Source organism: Salvelinus alpinus, chromosome 9 (genome assembly GCF_045679555.1).
Source record: "Salvelinus alpinus chromosome 9, SLU_Salpinus.1, whole genome shotgun sequence".
Lineage (NCBI taxonomy): Eukaryota > Metazoa > Chordata > Actinopteri > Salmoniformes > Salmonidae > Salvelinus > Salvelinus alpinus.
In genome coordinates, this window is record NC_092094.1 from 29,571,973 (window position 1) to 29,595,999 (window position 24,027).

Below are 24,027 nucleotides of genomic sequence, written 5' to 3' on the forward strand. Positions count from 1 at the left end.
AATGTATTGAAAATGAAATACAGAAATATCTAATTTACATAAGCATTCACACCCCTGAGTCAATACTTTGTAGAAGCACCTTTGGCAGCGATTACAGCTGTGAGTCTTTCTGGTTAAATCTCTAAGAGCTCTGAACACCTGGATTGTGCAACATTTACCTATTATTCTTTTCAAAATTCTTCAAGCTCTGTTAAATTGGTTGTTGATCATTGCTAGCCAACCATTTTCAGATCTTTCAGGTCTAGATAAATGTTCAAGTAGATTTAAGTCAAAACTGTAACTCCACTGTCTTCTTGGTAAGCAACCTCAGTGTACTGTAGATTTGGCCTTGTGTTTTAGGTTATTGTCCTGCTGAAAGGTGAATTCATCTCCTAGTGTCTGGTGGAAAGCAGACTGGACCAGGTTTTCCTCTAGGATTTTGCCTGTGCTTAGTTACATTTTGTTTATTTTTATCCTGAAAAATCCTCAGTCCTTAACCATTATATGTATCAAAGCTGGGACCGAGAGACTGAAAAACAGCTTCTATCTCAAGGCCATCAGACTGCTTAACAGCAATCACTAACTCAGAGAGGCTGCTGCCTACATTGAGACCCAATCACTGAACACTTTAACACTTGAATCACTAGTCACTTTATACAATGCCAGTCTAAATAATACTACTTTAATAATGTTTCCATATCTTACATTACTCATATCACATGTATATACTGTATTTTATATAATCTATTTCACCTTGCCTATGCTGCTCGGCCATTGCTCATCCATATACTTACATGTACATATTCTCATTCACCCCTTTAGATTTGTGTGTATTATGTAGTTGTTGGGGAATTGTTAGATTACTTGTTAGATATTACGGCACTGTCGGAACTAGAAGCACAAGCATTTCGCTACACTCGCATTAACATCTGCTAACCATGTGTATAAATAAAATGTGATTTGATTTGATTTTGACAAGCATACCCATAACATGATGCAGCCACCACTTTGCTTGAAAATATAGAGAGTGGTACTATTGGATTTGCCCCAAACATAACACGTTGTATTCAGGACACATGTTTTGCATTATTACTTTAGTGCCTTGTTGCAAACAGGATGTATGTTTTGCAATATTATTATTCTGTACAGTCTTCCTTCTTTTCACTCTGTCAATTAGGTTAGTATTGTGAAGTAACTACAATGTTGTTGGTTCATCCTCAGTTTTCTCCTATTGCAGCCATTAAACTCTGTAACTGTTTTAAAATCACCAACAGAGCGAATGCATGCAACTAATTATGTGACTTGTTAAGCAAATTCTTACTCCTGAACCTATTTAGGCATATTTAGACATTTCAGCTTTTCATTTTTAATTAATTTGTAAAATAATTGAAAAACATAATTCCACTTTGACATTATGGGGTATTGTGTGTAGGCCATTGTAATCAGTTTTAAATCCAGGCTGTAACACATCAAAATGTGGAAAAAGTCAAGAGGTGTGAATACTTTCTGAAGTGAAGGCATTGTATCTACCAATTCCCTCTGTAGTCTCTCTGTCTGCAGTCTTTCTCTCTGTAGTCTCTCTCTCAGTAGTCTCTCTCTCTCTCTCTCTCTCTCTCTCTCTCTCTCTCTTTCTCTCTCTCTCTCTCTCTCTCTCTCTCTCTCTCTCAGTAGTCTCTCTCTAGTCTCTCTGTCTGTAGTCTCTCTCTCTGTAGTCTCTCTGTCTGTAGTCTCTGTCTGTAGTCTCTCTGTCTGCAGTCTTTCTCTCAGTAGTCTCTCTGTCTGTAGTCTCTCTCTCAGTAGTCTTTCTCTCGGTAGTCTCTCTCTCTGTAGTCTCTCTCTCTGTAGTCTCTCTCTGTAGTCTCTCTGTCTGCAGTCTTTCTCTCTGTAATCTCTCTCTCAGTAGTCTCTCTCTCAGTAGTCTCTCTCTCGGTAGTCTCTCTCTCTGTAGTCTCTCTCTCAGTAGTCTCTCTCTCTGTCTCTAGTCTCTCTGTCTGTAGTCTCTCTGTCTGTAGTCTCTCTCTGTAGTCTCTCTGTCTGCAGTCTTTCTCTCTGTAGTCTCTCTCTCAGTAGTCTCTCTCTCAGTAGTCTCTCTCTCCGTCTGTAGTCTCTCTCTCTGTCTGTTGTCTCTGTCTGTAGTCTCTCTCTCAGTAGTCTCTCTCTTGGTAGTCTCTCTCTCTGTAGTCTCTCTCTCTGTAATCTCTGTCTGCAGTCTCTCTATCTGTAGTCTCTCTGTCTGCAGTCTTTCTCTCTGTAGTCTCTCTCTCGGTAGTCTCTCTCTCTGTAGTCTCTGTCTGTAGTCTCTCTGTCTGTAGTCTCTCTATCTGTAGTCTCTCTGTCTGCAGTCTTTCTCTCTGTAGTCTCTCTCTCCATCTGTAGTCTCTCTGTCTGTATACTCTCTCTCTCAGTAGTCTCTCTGTCAGTAGTCTCTTTGTCTGTAGTCTCTCTCTCTGTAGTCTCTCTCTCTGTAGTCTCTCTCTCTGCAGTCTCTCTTTATGTAGTCTCTCTGTAGTCTCTTTCACAGTAGTCTCTCTGCCTGTAGTCTCTCTGTCTGTAGTCTCTCTGTCAGTAGTCTCTCTTTATGTAGTCTCTCTTTATGTAGTCTCTCTGTAGTCTCTCTTTATTTAGTCTCTCTGTAGTCTCTCTTTATGTAGTCTCTCTGTCTGCTGTCTTTCTCTCTGTAGTCTCTCTCTCCATCTGTAGTCTCTCTGTCTGTAGTCTCTCTCTTAGTAGTCTCTCTCTCGGTAGTCTCTCTCTCTGTAGTCTCTCTCTCAGAAGTCTCTCTGTCAGTAGTCTCTCTGTCAGTAGTCTCTTTGTCTGTAGTCTCTCTCTCTGTAGTCTCTCTTTATGTAGTCTCTCTGTAGTCTCTTTCACAGTAGTCTCTCTGCCTGTAGTCTCTCTGTCTGTAGTCTCTCTGTCTGTAGTCTCTCTGTCTGTAGTCTCTCTGTCTGTAGTCTCTCTGTCTGTAGTCTCTCTCTCTGGTATCTTTCGTTGTTCTCTTTCGGTTTCCTCTCTCCGGTCACTGGCATATGGAGCGCATGAGACACGAGAGCTGCATACCGTCTAGCTAGTGGAAGATGATCCAGCAACACTAAGCTCACTTTGACAGAGCAAATCACTGAGAGTACATCTGCTGATCACTCTCGATCTTTCACTCCCTCTCTCCCTTTCCTTCTCTCTTTTGTAAATTACTTTAGTGAAACTTCATTCCGTCGCAATGCCAAGCGAGTTGTCCTCTCACACTCAGAGTCCTCATCAGCATTTCCCTAGCTCCCACTGCTCAGTTTCACTGATGCCCATTCTAAATCCCACTGAGACTCAGAAACTGTCATGTCAGCCAGCATGGTAGCTCCAGTCTCAGACGGGACCCAGAAACTGGTGCAGTTTCACTAGTGGCCATTCTTAACTCTATAGAGACTCAGAAACTGGTGCAGTTTCACTAGTGGCCATTCTTAACTCTATAGAGACTCAGAAACTGGTCCTAACTCCCAGCATGGGAGGATAGCTTCTCAGATGTCAATTTTTAAACTCTACTTTGAACTAACTTTGACATGGAAACCCTATTCCCTCTTAAAGCCCTTACCCTGACTCTCAAATAGACATGAAATGGCATGTTTTTCTTTAATGGCCCAGTATAAAGCCATGTGGATGTGTGATGGAGGGTGTTTGTGGTTCTGTCCTGTCACAGGAACATGATACAAGCTTCCTGTAACCTCCAACAAATTACAGAGCTGTAGCATAATTGGTCAAAACCTGACCATGACTTCAACCACACACACAAACAAGAACACACGCAAACATACACAAATAAAAGCAGTGAACATTATTTACTTGTGTCAGCATATTTTGGGTCAAAAAGCTGACCATGCATGCAGTAAGAGTAAGGGTCATGTCTCTATTGCTCTACAATAGACAGTGGTAGGGCTCTGTATGGGAGAAAAAATGGTCTCCTCTATGGGAAAGAAAGGAGAGAACGAGCTATGGCAGCTACAACACTAGCTCAGTCCTCACACTGCAAATGATGTGCAAAGTAACATATTCATACTACATCCCAGTGCTTTCCATGAATCTCACTACGGATTGTACTCTGTGTGCAGTGTTAGATAATGTTAGTAATGGTTTGATTATTTGTCTATGTTTGACGCTGTTAAATCACGGTGCAGTGTGAGTCCTGAGAGCTTTGAGGTGAAGAACAGTCAATACCGCAGGAATGAGAGGAGAGAGTGAGGGGTTAAGGGGAGGGAGGGGTGGAGAGGTGGGAAACAGCCAAGGCATTTGTGTGTGTGTGTTGGGAGAGGGCTATGTGGCATGGGTTTAAGACGTAAGAGGGTTGGTAGCTACAGAGGTAGGCAGAGTGAGATGACATGAACTCCATGCGCACTTACACAGTCGTCTTGCCCTCCTGGGCGTACAGTCAGTTCTAGACCAATCAGATCAGTGCAGCGTGGCGGAGCATGCAAGGTGAGCAGAGAGAGAGCAATGGGAGAGAATGTTAGCATCAGTCCGTGAGACGTAGCCTGCTAGTCACACCTGGCTGCTTCAGATGACTCCGCTGGCCATGTCAAGCCAATGTTTGTGTGTTTGTGTGTGTGCATGCATGCATGGTGAGTGTGTTTGTTAGTGTGTGTGTGTGTGTGTGTTTGTGTGTGTGTGTGTATGGTGCATGTGTTAGTGTGTGTTTATGTATGGTGTATGTGTGTGTTTGACATGACAACGACAGCAGAGTTGAGTAAATCAGAACCCGATGAGTCCAGCAGGCCACATGAGAGAGAAATGAGAACACTATTCACATCTCAAACACTGAACAAAACAATAAAGAAATCAAACCAAAAGTAAACAACAAGAAACAGGATGAATGGCAAGAGTCTCCTGACTCTGTGTGTTTGTGGGTTTAAACTCAGGTTATGGAGACTCATAGTAATGTACAGTATAGTAGATTAAAGTGTATAGTGTAGTGTGTGATAAGTAATTAGTCAGTGGACCAATGCCATCCCCAACACAATCACTGATATCAAACAGAAACATATGTAACATAAATCAAAGATCAGAGAAGAACAGAAGACCAAGTCCACAACTCAAACCAATGACAAACATGACTTCCTGAACCAGCTAAAGCTATGACAACATAGCATGAGTGGACATGAATGAAAGAGACATATAGCATTTGTGGCGGTATGGATACATATGAATGGGACAGACAGGGGATGGTGTTAAATGTATGGAGGAACACTGAGTGAGTGATCACACCACAGAAATCACACGAGTGAGTTCTGCAACTGTGTGAAGAATGAGAGGGAGGAAGAGAGAGAAAGAATAATTGTGTGTATAATTACTGCTTTTCCTTCATTTAAACTGTAAAGGAAAGGTCAGTAGAAAAATAAGTATCGGATGACGTTGGGGGCGGGACGAAGCAGAGGGGTTGATTTTGATTGGATAAGGTCAAGACGAGTGAAATTAACTGAGAGAGAGGAGTGGGCCAATCAGAACACTCTGTCACATGACACATGTGACATCATGGTATGAGGAAATATAGGTGATGTCAGAGTCCAGCTCTGGGATTGGTTGAGTTGACGGTATGTGATACTTACTTCAAACACATGGTGAAATATCCAACACATTTGCTTTGCTATGCTATATGACTAACCATAACTACTCTATAAAATGCTATAATAGTAGTGTCCCTCAGAACCTTATCTGAGAACATTGCTGAGCTTCATGGAGAGAGAGTTGAGGCGAGCTCGGAGGCCACCATTACTGATCCTATCCACAACGAGGTCAGGGTGGTACTGGTAGTCATAACTGGTCCTCCTGCTCAGTAGACAAACACAGGCATCAGGGTTCCATCTCAAAAGTCCTAAAATCACTTATTTTCTTCTCGCTTTCCTCTTCCCTTATTTACTTAATAGTCACCTCATCATATGATAGGAACTGGACAGGTGAAAGTGAATTCCAAATAGGCATCCCACATGTTGCTTTCACCTGTTCAGAGCAGTTCGGTGCAGATTAAGGTGAGGAGGTGAGGAGAGGAATCCATTTGAAACTATTCAGATGCATCTGAAGACTCCTGATAGAAGACTATTGCTATCCGTAAGGCTGGTCAACTGAGCCTCACACTAACTAACTACATCTAAACTATTTTATACTCTATAGCCACTATCCCCTACCTACATCCACTAATCACTATTCATTATATGATCAACATAAGATATAATAGGCTACTAAAATAAGGAAGTCCAAACTAATAATAACAACTAAAGCACATTCATGTAAATGCAAGCAAATGTGCATTAATATTTCTACAATAGGCGGCAGTTTACCCCACTGCATCTCTGCTGATGTGCTTGAAGCTGATTGGGGGGGTGGGAGGGATCGTTCATGTAGCCCAATCGCTCTGAATGTTAAAGGGACAGTTCACTCCAGAAAAATGTCAGATGTTTTTATACCTAAAAAGTCAGGCTAAAAGTTGTGTAGTCCATAACCAACATTTATGTAATTATATTGTATAGATGATCTTATATATAGTATGTGTAGATCCTGCTATTGTATATGCATCAGGAGAAGTCTGCAGATTCCATTCATTATTTGGTATTAGACATCCGACAGACTTTTGGGTTGTTCTATCCCTTTAAGCAGTCAGAAGACCATAGTGGAAGGAGAGTGTGAACATGGTTGGTGGCAAAAAGGAGAGAGATGGTAGGAATCTAAGGAGAGAGAGAGAGAGCGCTTGAGATAGATGTTAACCATAACCACAGATCTAGGATCAGATTACCCAACCCCCAATCCGTAACTTAAACCATGTGGTGTTAAAAAACTATTTGATCCAGTATCAGTGGTTAGAGGCACCTTCTACCCACTCCAGCTGAACACTGCACATAGGAGAGAGGGAGGTGTGTGTGGAGAGGGTCAGTTGGCAGGGTCATAGGTCAGTGCCTAAATGTCAGAGGTGAGTGTATGTGTGTGAGATGAGAAGAAGCGTTCAGGAAGTGCATGCCTCCAGGCCCTGTGTTACCTTGTTTGCATTGACTGACTGATCGACCAACCCAGCACACACACGTGCAGACACACACACACAGTGTTTTATTGACTGTTATTAGATTTAGAGCTGATTTACTGACTAGATACAACAAAGCCGACTGTAGATGGCAGGCCAATGCTGTCACCATGGAAACGGGGAACAGAGTGTAGAACTCAGCATGTTCCAGGTGGTCTATAATCTCTGTACTGTACAGAATTACATCATCAAATTATTTGAGATGATCTGAGGTTTACTCAGTTTAGACTTAGCAGTCCTAATGAGAGATAATGTACTGTACATTGTACATCTTTAAAGAGCTACACAAAATAATCTTTAAATCTCCAATCAGTTACTGAAAATATATACATTTTACATTATAATGGTGGAGTCTCAGACAGATACAGTACTAAATGTATATAGGTTATATTTGGAATTACACATAGTCATGTTTTATGGCCCTCCACAGGAAGTGATTTACTAGTCCTGTACGATGAGCCTGATGTCTCATTGTATTGGTCGAGAGGTCAGGAAGTGGATCATGCAAACAAGGAAACAACTGACATGACAGTTTGATAAATACAAATAAAAAAATCTGAAAATGTAAGTAGGGTTATTCCATTCCTATGGGGTTAGTTGTTAGGCTGGTTAGGAAAAAAATATAAAATGACTTTGGGTTTACCCTAGAGGCTATAAACTTAAGGTTTACTCTCTTCCATGTCCGTGTCACATCTGTAGGAATACAAAGGACTTTCAGTAGAACAATGGAAATAAAAGAAATGGAGTGTCAAACAGTCACTCCATAGGTATCATGGATGGAAGCTGCATTCTGATGAAGGTTCAACACCAACATGTCTAAGAGTAATCTCAACTCGAACCCTATTACCCCACCTTAATATTGCTAATACCAGATGGGGAGAGGGATGGGGATAGCTAATGAAAAGGCCTGTTTGACCTAGCATTGCTAAGGAAGACTAACGCTAGCGTCGTACCATTGGCTAGGTGTGTCTTCAACCCTCAGTCTCTCTTATTTACTTACCACTGCAGTCGGCTGTGCAGGGGATAGGGCGGCAGTGGCATACTTTGTCATGGGAAAGAGCAAACCATGTACAACACACCCAGCAGTGATCGTTAGAATTCAATATTTACACATTTTTTTATGCTTTGTTTTTAACCTAACGTGGAACTATTTGAACAGTAACAGCTGAGTGGATATGTAAAAGCTGTGTAGCCTAATGGAACCTTGCTTTCATCCACCCAAAAGGAGTTGGATTCCTTCTTGATTCTTGATTACTTGAAGGAAGGGAGGAAAGAATGATGCATCTTGAAGTACTTGAATAGGGCATAAGGTTGGTTTGGCCATGTTCAGTTAGCCTCCCTCTGTCCTATCTTACCTGGCGCCTGTCACAGGGGACTTCCTCCCAGGGTCCAGCGATGACCCCAGTGGCTCCTCCTCCCCCAGGGACCTGGTATCCTTATTCAGCTGCTGCAATCTGGAACTTAGTTCCCCCATCACCGATGGTTTCCCCCCCTCCTCACCCCCCAGCCCCAACCCCAACCCCCCTAGACTTCCCAGACTCCCCATCCCTAACCCCACCCCGGGTCCTCGCGCCTCCATCTGGTCCCCCCACAGCTTGGACCTCCTCTGGAAAAGGTAGCGGGGCCTCCCGGGGCCTCCCACCAGGCCAGATATAGAGCCTGACCCTAGGCCTCCAGAACCCAGGCCTCCATGCCCAAGGCCTCCAGACCCGAGGCCTCCATGCCCCAGGCCTCCAGACCCTAGGCCTCCATGCCCCAGCCCTGCCCCTCCGGCAGCTGCTGCGGCTAGAGCAGCCGCCTGCTGCTGGGATAACAGCTCGCTGTCAGAGCTCTGCTTCAGCAGCGGGTCCCTGAAGGTGACCGGGCCTTTACTGCCTCCAATGTGAGACTTGAGCCGGGGCTTGGGAGGCACTGGCGGCTTGTCGAGCACGAAGGTCTGCCCGTCGGCGTAGGAGGTGTGTGTGTCAGCGGGTTCGCCACTCTCTGAGGACAGAGTGGACATGCTGGAGACGGTGGACACAGTGCTAGTGGTCTCCAGATGGTGGTCTCGCTCTCTCTCACTGGAGCTGCGTGTGTCTGCCTCCTCCACACCAGAGTCTGCTGCTGAACCAGACTCAGCCAGCAGGGCTGGAGGATGGGGCTGGTCCGGGTATGAGGGTTTCCCTGAGATGACTGCTCCTCCGGGAGTAGGCTGGAGGGGAGGGCCCTGGGGTTGGGTGGGGGTCAGGCTGGAGGTGGGGGTCAGGCTGGGGTTTGGGGTGGTGGTGGAAGGGGTGAGGAGAGTAGGGGTTGTAGGGGAAGTGGTGGATTTAGACTGGGGTACAGGGGTCCCATGGGCTTGGGCTTGTGAATTGGCCAACAACCCGTTGGAAAACTCATCTGGAGGTGGGAGCACCCCGATCTTCTTCAGCTCCTCTCTGGTCTCTTCATCACTGGAGGACAACATGGCTGGAGGTAGGCTCACTGTGTAGGGCTCCACGTCTTCCTCTGAACTGCCCTGGGCCAGGGGAGCCTGGGCTGGGCTGGAAGGGCCCTGGGCCTGGGGCTGAGAGGCAGAGGGGCTGGGCGACAGAGCCCGACTGAGGGAGGGTTTACTGGGCTCAGTGGCTGGGGAGGTGGGGGTTTGCTCCAGCCCTGGTCCCAGCCCCACCGCCTGGCCATTACTGGTGGCATGGACCATGATTAGTCCAGCTGTCTTCTGTTGTGATGTGTCCATGATACTGATCAACATACTCTTCTTATCTTCCGTTCTCCTCTCCTCCTTCCTCTCCTCCCCTCTTCCCTCCATCTCCTGGCGAAGCAAGGCGGGTGATGACACTGCCCACTGGGATTTACCAGCCTGGGGCGACCCCGGCCTCCCGCCCCCATGCTGAGGCTCTTTGGTCTGGCTTTCGATGAAAAGCGAAGCCCCCTGACCTCCAACACCAGCCCTGTCCTGTTTAGTCCTGGGCTCAGGGCTGCTGGCAGGGGACTGGCTCTGGGAGGTAAGTGCCCGCTCCCTTGCGGCCAGCGCAAGAGCAAGGGGTGAGTTAGGGTCCAGGGGCTTCCCTGTGAGTGGGTGGATGAAGGTAGTGCCGCCAGGTGAGGGGCGCAGGGCCAGGGCGGGGGGTGGCAGCTGGCCTAGTTCTCTGCTGAGCAGGCGCTCATCGATGGATCGAGATGTGGTGTAGGAGGGGGGCTCAGGGGCGGACCCCGACCCCCCCTCCATGGTCCCCACCGACTGGAAGACTGTGGATTTCCTCCGCTCCTCTAGTCGGCGCTCTCGGTCCTTCACGGCGCCAGCGATAGCGACAGCGAACGGCCCTTTCCCCTGCAGCAAGGCCTCTCCCTGGAGACGCATACGCTCGCGCTCCACCATCAGCTGCTGCTGGTAGTAGTCGGCTCGGCTGGTGTGTGTGTGGCCGTGGGTGTGTGTGTGTCGGCCAGAGGGGGAGGTCTCTCGGGAGTGGGCAGCGGCCAAGGCGATGCTGGCTCTCTCCTGTGCGTCCTCCACCTGGAGGGGTAGATAGGACAAGAGATTCGAAACTTAAAATTCAAAATAAACTTTGTTCACTTGCTATAGTAACAATAATCAGAATAAATAGAATAACCTACCTGTAGCTGTTTCACCAGAGGGCTCTTCTTGCGCTGGGGCATGGTGGGTGTGTACAATCCAAAACTAAACTGGCCAACATTGGCGTACGGGTTGTCAATCACCCGGCCTTTCCGTTTGATTCGCTCTGGTGGTGTAGCGGATGCGGAGGGGCGGGGGATGTCGGTGGGCTCCACGGGTAAGTGGGAGGAATCTTGTAGAATAATCATTGACCTTGCCTTCTTCTGGCGTTCGGCGTGGGAGGACTGGCGGGGCGATGGGTCGTAGGGCCGGTCCAGGTCCAGGGAGGAGGGCTTGAAGCTGGAACGACCTGCAGGGTCATGACCCTGACCATGACCCCTGGCAGGGGGAGGAGGGGGGCAGAAAGCAGGAGGAGGGCCAGTGTCCAGGTAGTAGAGGGAAGGGGGAGGAGGAGGTGCGGTCTGGGGAGGGGGCGGGATAGAATGGGAGTGGGAGTGGTCTCTGAGGCTGTCCGTCATGGAGGAGCTCCGGGGGAAACGGTGTTCTCCAGCCAACACCGACAGACGGTCCTCCTCAGTCGCACCTGGAGAGGTCAGAGGGAAAAGGTCAGAGAGAGATAGAGAGCCTAAAGTAGTACAAAGATGCTGCACTACAGTTATCAAGTTATTGACTGAGTACTGTACTAAAGGGGAAAGGTGTTACCGAATGACTTGGTCCTGGACATCCCTCTAGGCAGCTGCATATGAGCCCTCTCCATCCTTGGGTGGAGCCCACCATGTAATGCCATGCCCTGCCTCTCAAACAACGACTGCAACACAAACACACACACACACACACCCACACACAAACACACAGAGAAATAGACATAGGTTTCAGACACATTTTACACAAAACAGAATGCACTGTATGTGAGTGTGTGGGAGGGTATATATGCTGATATTATTCTGCGGCTAGCAGGTCTCTGTGTCACCAGGGTTGGCCTGTGTATGTGAATATGTGCGTATGTGAATATGTGTGTATGTGAGAATGTGTGTTCAGATGTGTATGTTTGTGTGAGTGCGTGGGTGGGTGGGAGAGAGAATGTGCATCGATTTGTTTCTGCGCATGTGTGTGTGTGTGTGTGTGTGAATATACTCACACTGATCTCTGATTGTGTGATTCTCCTGCCGGTAGGTCTCTGTTTGACAGTAGCAGCTCTGTAGTCTGCCTCTGTGGGCTGGGAACGTAACGTCACAGGCTCCTGAGGCACTAGCATCTCATCTAGCGTTTCTGTACAGGGATCACACAGACAACACAGTCTGAATACAGCTACACAGCACGTATGGACCAAAATGCTTTTTACAAATTGTGAGTGTTTACACACAATGCACAGCTCCTTGTCCCTATCAAACATCTAGAAAATATCACATCTACACACAATATCAACACAACCATGCAAGCCTACATGTGTTCAAATACATTTACAGTTGACAATTACAACATGCATATCATACAACTAAAGAAACCTTCACTATGTTGGATCGGAGGCACGGTGTATAGCGTCTGGGTCTCATATCTTTGGGAGCATCCAGATTGAGAAGCAGGTCCTAACTGACTGACTGACTAACTGTGCCGGTGCTTCATCTATAATGAACAGTGTGTCTGTCACGCTCAGAGAGGCCATGATGATGCCTCAACAGGTTTCCACTCAGGCTCACCTCCTCTCCTCCTCCGGACGGAAGCTTGGTGAAAGAGAGATCATGTCAACGAAGACAGAAAACGATGTGGGTCAGGGTATGTGTGTGTGTGTGTGTGTGTGTGTGTGTGTGTGTGTGTGTGTGTGTGTGTGTGTGTGTGTGTGTGTGTGTGTGTGTGTGTGGGAGAGAGAGAGAGAGAGAGAGAGAGAGAGAGAGAGAGAGAGAGAGAGAGAGAGAGAGAGAGAGAGAGAGAGAGAGAGAGAGAGAGAGAGAGAGAGAGAGAGAGAGAGAGAGAGAGAGAGAGACAGACAGACAGACAGACAGAGAGAGAGAGAGAGAGATAGAGAGAGACAGAGAGAGAGAGATAGAGAGAGAGACAGAGAGAGAGTGAGCACAGTCTGGCTATAGAGACCGGTCGTCACAGACAAACCTGGCTGCCCAGGGAGGACAGGCTGTGCTCACTCTGCTCCAGGGGAGAGGTAGAGACAGAAGTGCATTTCCTATTACACTGTGACAAATACTCAGACCTAAGAGCATATTTCTTTCCCAAAATTATAATTCAATACAAAGAATTTGAAACTATAAAAGATGAAGAAAAATTCAAATATTTATTGGGTGAAAAGCCAAAATGTGCAGTTTTGGCAGCCAAATATGTGTCCTCCTGCCACAGCCTGAGGGACAGCCAGTGAAAAATGCAAAGTAATGTTGATAATATTTCCCATTTAGCTTAGTTTTGTTTTGTCTTTCGTACCAGGTCATGTGTCTTCTCAGTCATGTTGACACTGGTCTACTACTGTTGCTTTAATGTATTGTTGTTCTGATTAATATTGTTGTTGTAGCTGTTATTAATGGTAATCCCATGTCCACTACTACTATTATTATTGCTGTTAATCCCACCATTTATTTATATATAAATATATATATATTTTGTGTATATATATACATATATATTTTATTTAAATTTTTCGATATGTATACTTTGACAATGTAAGTAATAATAACTTGCCATGTCAATAAAGTCAATTGAATTGAATTGAATTGAATTGAATTGAATTGAATTGAATTGAATTGAGAGAGAGAGAGAGAGAGAGAGAGAGAGAGAGAGAGAGAGAGAGAGAGAGAGAAAGTGAATGCATCAAAGAGAAAGGAAATGTCAACAGGTGAAGAGAAAGAAAAGATCATGCTGTCAGAGATAAAGAGATGTTCTAAGTTGTATGAAGGCAGGAAGCATATTTTAAGTGAATAGGGGAGAGAGAGACATAAAAATAGAAAGAGAGAGAGAGTGGGGAGATATGTGTTAGTGTTTGTTTGTGTACAAGTTTGTGAATGTTTGCATCTTTGTGTTCTCACACTAACCCAGTTCCTCCAGTTCGGCGGTCATAGACTTGGAGCGCAGTGTCAAAGTGGTGCTGGGGGCTCTCTTGGGTGGCGGGGGAGCTGTGGAGAAAACGCAGGGTGAGGATGATGATGTTGAAGGTGAGGAGGAAGGCCCTTTGACCCTGCTGCTCAGCGCCCTGCGAGCGTGGCCCAGCCGGAAGCTCCATCCTGTCTTCGCAGCCTTCCCCTGGTCAACTTGGGGAAAGCTGGACGACTTGTTCAGGCGGGTAGACACACTCTTTTTGATCATCCCTCTCTCTTTCCCCCCGTCACACACACACACACACACACACACACACACACACACACACTCTCACACACACTCACCACCCCACTCAACACTCCGGTGGAGAGTACATTCTGCCATGCGGCATTGACAGAGGAAGATAAATAAATAACTGTAAATCCCACAGCTCGGAAATACACTACCACACCACAACATTTACACCAGTCCACTTACAGTCATCTCCGCTAGCATCCAAAACCCCCGAAGACCCTTGTATAGCCTACTAACTATTACAGATCAGCTCACTATCAGTGCTGTGCCAGTCCACAACCACTACCAAACACCTACATATTATTATTATATTATCCAGTCCACATCCAAATAACACCAGAAAAGCTCACTGTTAACATGTGACAATATAATCTTTCAAAATAGATAGTCCATACCATCACATCATCAATTACTACAGTACAATACCTCCCACTGTGCTGCATGACATGTGCAGCTACACATGATCACAGCTAAAATACACCAGCACAGAATCACACTTTCACAGCCTATGAAATCCATGCTGCAGCTCACCACCCAACACACTGTATCATCTGTGCATGTTAAAATACAGCAGCATACCTCCCAGTCTCTGCACAATACAGCACCTCATTCAATATACTGTCAACCAGCCAGTCCCGTCTCAATGCACCACTGTGGAGAGAAAAAACGGATCAGCAGAACATCTGGATGCTACCACATACTGGCTACGCAGCTACACTGAGCAGCTATAGATCTGATCTAATCTAGTCCATACGCTATCACTTCATCACCGGTCAGCATATTCATGTAAACTACGGAGAGAGAGAGAGACAGAAAGAGAGAGATCGAGAGAGCACTAGAGAGAGAGTATTGCAATGCTTCATTCAAACACACAGCATGGTTGCTATGGCTACCATGGTGGTAGCAAGGTTTGGCTTGGTGCAGAGGGATGTGTGTGAGCTATGAGGTGTGTGTGTGTGTGAGAGAGAGAGAGAGAGCGAGAAAGAAAAAGAGAGAGAGAGATAGATAGATAGAAAGAAAAAAAGAGAGAGAGAGAGAGAGAGAGAGAGAGAGAGAGAGAGAGAGAGAGAGAGAGAGAGAGAGAGAGAGAGAGAGAGAGAGAGAGAGGGTTGGGGATTGTGAGAGTGTGTGAGAGTGTCTGCAGAGTTAGGAACTGGAGAAAAAGTTGACTTGAAGCAGCAGTGCTGCCTTTTAGAGTATTAAATACAGCTTAGAACAGCTAAGAACATCACAGAACAGCCAGGCAGAGCAAAACCGTCTCAGTAGAACTTCATGGGGTGGTTTAGGATTCAGGATTTTATTTGGATCCCCATTATCTGTTGCAAACGCAGCAGATACAATTCCTGGGATCAAAACATAAAAAACATAAAACATGACATAGTATATAACAATAATAGACAAGGACAGCTCAAGGACAGAGCAACATACATTTTTTTGAAAAATAGAAATACAAAAGGTCTTGTGCAGACAAAACACTTAACAAAAACATATTACTTTACATAAACATACAAGTTATGGCTCTATACAATACTGTGTGTTGTTGTTTTGGACTTGGAGACTGTGAAGAGACCTCTGATGGCATGTCTAGTGGGGTACATACAGTATCCCTGTCAGAACGGTACGTTATTTGAATATACAGACAATTTGGAATTTTCATCACAGTAATATTTCTCATAAAAACAAGAAGTGATGCCGTCAATCTTTTTTTCTATTTTAAGCCAAGTGAGACTGGCATGCATCTTTTTGATATTAGCCCTCTTTTTACAGTGAAGGGCAAGACGTGATGCTCTGTTGTGGGCCAGCTGCAGCTTTCCTATGCCCTTTTTTGCAGCTCCTACCATTTAACTGGGAAATAGTCAAGATGTGAAAAAATCAGCGCCTGCAGGTCGAATGTGGTGTTAAAAAAACAGAGCACTCTCTATCACAGACAGACCTCTTCCGATCTTTACAACAATTGAATCAATATGCCTTGACCATGACCATTTGCAATCTAACATCACACCAAGAAGTTTGCTCAGCAGCCACATCATTCGTTACCAGATTCAGCTGAGGTCTTAGGGAATGATTTGTACCAAATACAATGCTTTTAGTTTTGGATATGTTCAGGACTAGTTTATTACTAGCCACCCATTCCAAAGCTGACTGCAACTCTTTGTTAAGGGTTACTAGCTGTGGTTGCTGATGTGTATAATGTTGACTCATCAATGTAAATAGACACACAGGCTTTTTAAGGCTACTGGTAGATCATTAGTAAAAATAGAGAACAGTAAAGGACCAAGACAGCTGCCCTGCGGAATACCACACTTTAAATGTTTTACATTAAATAATCTTCCATTAACTTCTAATTGGTCCCAATCCCGGATCCGGGAGCACCCCCATCAGTAAAAAAGCTGACTAGCATAGCCTAGCATAGCGTCACAAGTAAATACTAGCATCTAAATATCATTAAATCACAAGTCCAACACACCAGATGAAAGATACACATCTTGTGAATCCAGCCATCATTTCTGATTTTTAAAATGTTTTACAGGGAAAACACAATATGTAAATCTATTAGCTAACCACGATAGCAAAAGACACAACTTTTTTCTTCCACCATTTTTTTCCTGCATAGGTAGCTATCACAATTTCGACCAAATAAAGATATAAATAGCCACTAACCAAGAAACAACTTCATCAGATGACAGTCTGATAACATATTTATTGTATAGCATATGTTTTGTTAGAAAAATGTGCATATTTCAGGTATAAATCACAGTTCTACATTGCAGCTGCAATCTGAAATAGTGCCGAAGCAGCCAGAATAATTACAGAGACCAACGTCAAATACCTAAATACTCATCATAAAACTTTTCTGAAAAATACACAGCGTACAGCAAATGAAAGACCAACATCTTGTGAATCCAGCCAATATTTCAGATTTTTTAAGTGTTTTACAGCGAAAACACAATATAGCATTATAGCTTACCACAATAGCCAGAAACACAAGCCGTTTACCAGCAGCAAAGGTTAGCGATCCTAACAAACCAGCAAAAGATATATAATTTTTGACTAACCTTCATATACTTCATCAGATGACAGTCCTGTAACATCATATTACACAATGCATATAGGATTTGTTCGAAAATTTGCATATTTAGTGGCACAAATCGTGGTTATACAATGTGATTAGTAGCAACATTTCAGGCAATCTGGCCGGCGCCATCTTGGAGAGGCACCTAATCTAATCGATAACTAATCATAAACTTGACTAAAAAATACAGGTTGGACAGCAAATTAAAGATACAGTAGTTCTTAATGCAACCGCTGTGTTAGATTTTTAAAATTAACGTTACTCGACATACAGCGTGCGTTACAGCGAGACCATGCCGAAATTAATGGCGGACTAATAATTTTACATTGTTCCACAGAAGTACGAATTAACATCATAAATAGCTCTTACTTTTGGATGATCTTCCATCAAAATCTTGGGCAAGTGGTCCTTTGTCCAGAACAATCGTCTTTTGGTTGAAAGATGTCCTCTACTCCTGTAGAAATTAGCTGCTAACGCCGATGTACCGGAGAGGTGCCCAACTCGCGATAACGCCTGACAAAGAAACTCCAGAAAATCGCAATAAACTGATATAAACTGCTATAAGTTGGTTTAAATTAACTACCTTATGAAGTTTTTAAGACAACAAACAAATTAAATCAGAGCCGGAGATATAGAACTGCTAAACCGAAAGCTTTTCAGGACGCCATGCTGGTGTACCTCCTGCGTCAGGCGCCACGTCGAAAAGGTCGGTCCTTCCGTTCCAAGAGGCTTTATACTCCCCCAGATGGTGCTATCCACTCCATTCAACGTCTCACCGCTTACTGATATCTAGGGGAAGGCGTATGCAGTGCATGTAGCCCCATAGCTTACAGGGGAATTTATAAACCGACCCTGGAACACAGACCTCGATTTCAGAAATCTCACTTCTTGACAGGAAGTGTGCTGCAGAATGAGTTCTGTTTCACTCAGAGAAATAATTCAAACGGTTTTAGAAACTAGAGAGTGTTTTCTATCCAATAGTAATAATAATATGCATATTGTACGAGCAAGAATTGAGTACGAGGCAATTTAATTTGGGAACGAAAATTCTACAAAGTGTAAACAGCACCCCCTATTGAGAAAAGGTTAAACTTCTCTAGGGTAGGGGGCAGCATTTTCACGTTTGGATGAAAAGCATACCCAAATTCAACTGCCAGTTACTCATCCCCAGGAGATAAGATATGCATATTATTAGTAGCTTTGGATAGAAAACACTCTGAAGTTTCTAAAACTTTTTGAATCATGTCTGTGAGTATAACAGAACCTATTTAGCAGGTGAAACCCCGAGGACAAACCATTCAAAAGACAGGTCACTGTCTTTTCAATGAGTTTTCATTGGGAAACCAGATTTCTAAGCGAATTGCTTGCAGTTCCAACGGCTTCCACTAGATGTCAACAGTCCTGAGAAATAGGTTGAGGTTATTCCTTTGTGTAATGAAGAAATACGGCCATCTTGAAGTCGAGGCACTCCAGGTGTCCTGGACATGCGCTTCAATCAAACAGAAGACATGGTACACATGGTACATATCGTTTTAATCCTGTATTGAACACATATCATCCCGTCTTCAATTTTATCGATTATTAACGTTAAAAAATACCTAAAGTTGTATTACAAAAGTAGTTTGACATTTTTTGGCAAAGTTTACAGGTAACCTTTGAGATATTTTGTCGTCAAGTTTGAGCAAGTTGGAACCGGTGTTTTTCTGGATCAAACGCGCCAAATAAATTGACATTTTGGATATATATCGACGGAATTAATCGAACAAAAGGACCATTTGTGATGTTTATGGGACATATTGGAGTGCCAACAACAGAAGCTCGTCAAAGGTAAGGCATGAATTATATTTTTATTTCTGCGTTTTGTGTCGCGCCTGCTGGGTTGAAATGTTTTCTCTCTTTTGTTTACTATAAGTGCTATGCTCAGATAATAGCATCGTATGCTTTCGCTGAAAAGCCTATTTGAATTCTGACATGTTGGCTGGATTCACAAACAGTGTAGCTTTAATTTGGTATCTTTCATGTGTGATTTAATGAAAGTTTGATTTTATAGTAATTTTCATAGTAATTAATTTTTATTTGGCGCTCTGCATTTTCTCAGGCTTTTTGCCAAGTGATACAGTAGCGTCTTGCCTAAACTCAGATTTTTGGATATAAATATGAACTTTACCGAACAAAAAATACATGTATTGTGTAACATGAAGTCCTATGAGTGTCATCTGATGAAGATTATCAAAGGTTAGTGATTAATTTTATCTCTATTTCTGCTTTTTGTTACTGCTCTCTTTAGCTGGAAAAATGGCTGTCTTTTTCTGTGACTTGGCTCATACCTAACATAATCGTTTGGTGCGCTTTCGTCGTAAAACCTTTTTGAAATCGGACACTTTGGCTGGATTTACAACAAGTGTAGCTTTAAAATGGTGTAAAATACTTGTATGCTTGAGGAATTTAAATTATGGGATTTCTGTTGTTTTGAATTTGGCGCCCTGCAGTTTCACTGGCTGTTGACGAGGTGGGACGCTACCGTCCCACATACCCTAGTGAGGTTAAAGAAGACCCTCTGTGTTCTATTGGATAGATAGATCTCAACCCATGATATGGTAGACGATGTAAAGCCATAACACATACATTTTTCCAATAACAGATTATGGTCAGTTATATCAGAGGCTGCAGTAAAGTCTAACAATACAGCTCCCACAATCTTCTTATTATCAATTTCTTTCAGCCAAATACCAGTCATTTGTGTCAGTGCAGTACATGTTGAGTGCCCTTCACTATTAGCATGCTGAAAGTCTGTTAATTTGTTTACAGAGAAATAACATTTAATCTGGTCGAACACCAAGCTGATTGGTTGTCTGTTAGAACCAGTAAAGGGTGCTTTACCATTCTTGGGTAGCGGAATGACTATAGCTTCCCTCCAGGTCAGAGGACAAACACTTTTACCCAGGCTCAGATTAAAGACATGACAAACAGGAGTGGCAATATAGTCTACTACAATCCTCAGTAGCTTTCCATCTAAATTGTCAATGCCAGGTGGTTTCTCATTATTGATAGACAACAATAATTTCTCCACCTCTCCCACACTAACTTTACAGAATTCAAAATGACAATGTTTCACAATGTTATATAATGGCTCACAGTCTGTTGTTGGCATTTCATGTCTGAGTATGCCCACATTGCCAATGAATTAGCCATTAAAATAATTGGCAATATCAAAAGGTTTTGTGATGAATGAGCCTGAGTTGAATTAGCATTTCTGAACATACTTTCATTGAAAGTATCATTTCAGAATAATGTTTTTTTTTTAAATTGTTCAGTTATTCACACAAGTTCTCAATTTACAGAATGCTGTGCAGACAGACTTATTAGCCACTCCTTTTGCTTCATCTCTCTCAAACATAAAATTGTTCAATTCCTCATCAATTCACAGTCTTAACAGTTCTAAAAGTCAGTTTCTTAGTAGGTGTATGCTTATCAATAACTGTAAGAAACAATTTCATAAATGGATCAAGTGCAGCGTCTGGACGCTCCTCATTACACACATCAGACCAACAAATATTTTTTACATCTTCAACATAGGAATCATTACAAAACGTTTACACTATTTTGGGCCCAGTCTTTGGACCTTTGGCTTTTCTGGATATAGCCACTATATTATGGTCACTACATCTAATGGGTATGGATACAGCTTTAGAACAAAGTTATGCAGCATTGGTAATTTGATCAATACACATGGATGACGTAGTTCTTGTACTATTTCAAAAAATTCTGGTAGGTTGATTGACAGCCTGAGCCAGATTACAGGCACAGCCTGATGAAAACCAGTCTATATTCAGGTCACCCAGAAAATGGATCTACAGTATCTGTAAGCATCAAACACATTATCAAGCATTTCACACATATTATCCAGATGTGAGTAAGACCTTTAAACAGGTTAACATTCACAAGGCAACAGGGTCAGACGGACTACCAGGACACACACCCAGAGCATGCGCTGACCAGCTGGCAAGTGTCTTCACTGACATGTTCTATCTCTCTCTGACCCAGTCTGTAATACCTACATGTTTCAAGCATACCACCATTGTCCCTGTTTCCAAAAATGCCAAGGGAACCTTTCTAAATGACTATCGCACCGTAGCACTCACATCTGTAGCTATGAAATGCTTTGAAAGGCTAGTCATGGTTCACATCAACATCATCATCCCAGACACAATGGACCCACTCTAATTCGCTTACCGCCCCAACAGATCCACAGATGATGCAATCTCTATTGCACTCCACATTGCCCTTTCCCAGCTGGACAAAAGGTACACCTACGTGAGAATGCTGTTCATTGATTACAGCTCAGCATTCAACACCATAGTGCCCTTCAAGGTCATCACTAAGCTCTGAACCCTGGGATTGAAGGCCTCCCTCTGCAACTGTATCCTGGACTTCCTGACGGGCCGCCTTCAGGTGGGGAGGGTAGGCAACAACACATCCGCCATGCTGACGCACAACACGGGGGCCCCTCAGGCTTGCATGCTTAGTCCCCTCCTGTACTCCCTGTTCACCCACGACTGAGTGACCGCGCACGACTCCAGCCCCATCATTAAGTTTGCAATGACGCCTCCATTCACATTGACAGGGATGTAGTGGAGTGGGTCGAGAGCTTCAAGTTCCTCGGCATCCACATCACTAAGGACCTATCATGGTCCAAACACACCAACACAATCATGAAGAGGGCCCGATAACACCTCTTCCCCCGAAGGAGGCTGAAAAGATTTGGCATGGGCCCTTAGATTCTCATAAAGTTCGACAGCTATACCAATAACACTTCTTAGGGATAGGCCCCTTTTTTCTCCAGTTCCTTTTTGAATTACGTGCGCAAAGTAAACTGTCTGTAGCTCAGGCCCTGAAGCCAGGATATGCATATAATTTGTACCATTGGAAAGAAAACACTTTTGAAGTTTGTAGAAAAGTGAAAATAATGTAGATGAATATAACACAATAGATATGGTAGGAGAAAATCCAAAGAAAAACCAACCGGAATTATATTTTTTTGAGAGACCATCCTCTTAGAAATGCATATTGAAAATGATCTCCCTGGATGCAATTCCTATGGCTTGTCAGCAGTCTATGTTCAAAGTTTCAGGCTTGTAACTTCAAAAACTAATAAGAAATATCAGTTTTAGTGGAAGGACACAGTCTTGGAAATCCGTGTTTGCGCATGCATCATGAAGACATTACGCACCTGCTAAAATCGGTTTCCTATTGAACATACTTCTTTCTGAAATAAATATTATAGTTTGATTACATTTTAGGGTATCTGAGGAGTAAATAGAAACGTATTTTGACTTGTTGAAAAGTTTAGGGGTAGATTTTCGGATTCTTTTCTCTGCAAGTTGAACGAGTGGATTACTCAAATCGATGGCGCCAACTAAACAGACTTTTTGGGTTATAAAGGAGGATTTTATCTAACAAAACGACACTACATGTTACAGCTGGGACCCTTTGGATGACAAATCGTAGGAAAATGTTCAAAAAGTAAGTGAATATTTAATCGCTATATGTGAATGTATGAAACCTGTGCCGATGGAAAAATATTTTGATGTGGGGCGCCGTCCTCAAACACTCACATGGCATGTTTTTGCTGTAATAGCTACTGTAAATCGAACAGTGCAGTTAGATTAACAAGAATTTAAGCTTTCAGTCATTATAAGACACTTATATGTGCATACATTTTTTAAATCCCGCTAGCGGGACACCGATCCTTAAGAAGCATCTTGACTGGCTGCATCACCACTTGGTATGGCAACCGCTTGGCATCCGACCATAAGGCCAGTACGGCCCAGTACAACACTCGGTCCGAGCTCCCTGCCATCCAGAACCTCTATACGAAGCCCCAAAAAATTGTCAAAGACTCCTGCCACCCAAGTCATAGACTGTTCTCTCTGCTACCGCACGGCAGGTGGTGCCGGAGCAGCAAGTCTGGGACCAAAAAGCTCCGGAACAGCTTCTACCCTCAAGTCATAAGACTACTGAATAGTTCATCAAAGGCTACCCAGACTATTTACATTGACCCCCTTTTTATTTGAACTGACTCACCGTCTCTATGTACACTCATTGGATTCTACCCACACACTCACACTACACTGACACGCACACACGCACGCGCACGCACGCACACACACACACACACACACACACACACACACACACACACACACACACACACACACACACACACACACACACACACACACACACACACACACACACACACACACACACACACACACACACACACACACACACACACACACACACACACACACACACACACACACACACACACACACACAGTCTTCTATAACTAATCTTGTGGAGACACAATTCAGTCCCATTAAAAATCCTATTTTCCCTAACCCTAAACCTAACCCTAACCTTAACCCTAACACTAAGCCTAACCTTAACCCTAAAATTAACCCTAGCTCCTAACCCTGAACCTAATTCTAACCCTAATTCTAACCCTAATCCTTTTAGTTTGTTTACTATTCTTGTGGGGACTTCTGGTCCACACTAGACTTGGGGGGTAAACCGTATATACCGTATACCGGGGTATTTGGATTTTCTTTTTAATACATTTGAATATTTGTAGCTACTTTTAAGTAAATACCTGCAGTCATCTTGTGAAAAAAGTTAGGCAATAAATGACATTGTGTTCTTCATTTCACCTGTCACATTCTTATGAAGCTTACGTGTCACGTGGTGTTTGTTTACAAGCATACAACAATGAGAGACCGGAGCCTTGTGAGTTACTCTGTTGTACAGCTAGAGCCAGGTGATCTAATTACAGTATGGAATTCACAACTAAATGTTTGCCAGCTAGATATCTTATAACTATTAAGGTAGTGCTAAATGCTCTGTAGTTGTGCATTTGGATTACTAATTTAGTAGCTTGTTATGCTACCTTCAAAATCAAGCATTCGCTTGGTAACAGCAGAGAATCCCCTCCTGGATCAAGAGCCTTTCTGGCTAATATTTGTTTTGGGCGTGCAGCAAACT

General features: G+C 43.7%; 1 protein-coding gene across 8 annotated transcripts in view; it reads right to left on the reverse strand.

The window, feature by feature from the left end:
- Window positions 1-24,027, reverse strand: part of LOC139584604 (SH3 and multiple ankyrin repeat domains protein 3-like) — a 307,285-nt gene that overhangs the window by 6,866 nt on the left and 276,392 nt on the right. For 6 of the 8 annotated variants that reach the window (XM_071416642.1, XM_071416640.1, XM_071416647.1 and 3 more), the window contains 6 exons: window positions 13,613-13,693; window positions 12,278-12,301; window positions 11,719-11,849; window positions 11,283-11,388; window positions 10,622-11,163; window positions 8,383-10,520 (listed from right to left, as the gene is read on the reverse strand). In XM_071416642.1, the coding sequence (XP_071272743.1) occupies window positions 8,383-10,520; window positions 10,622-11,163; window positions 11,283-11,388; window positions 11,719-11,849; window positions 12,278-12,301; window positions 13,613-13,693 (3,022 nt within the window). The remainder of the gene's footprint in view (window positions 1-8,382; window positions 10,521-10,621; window positions 11,164-11,282; window positions 11,389-11,718; window positions 11,850-12,277; window positions 12,302-13,612; window positions 13,694-24,027) is intronic. The other 2 variants (XM_071416641.1, XM_071416643.1) reach the window with 1 other exon arrangement.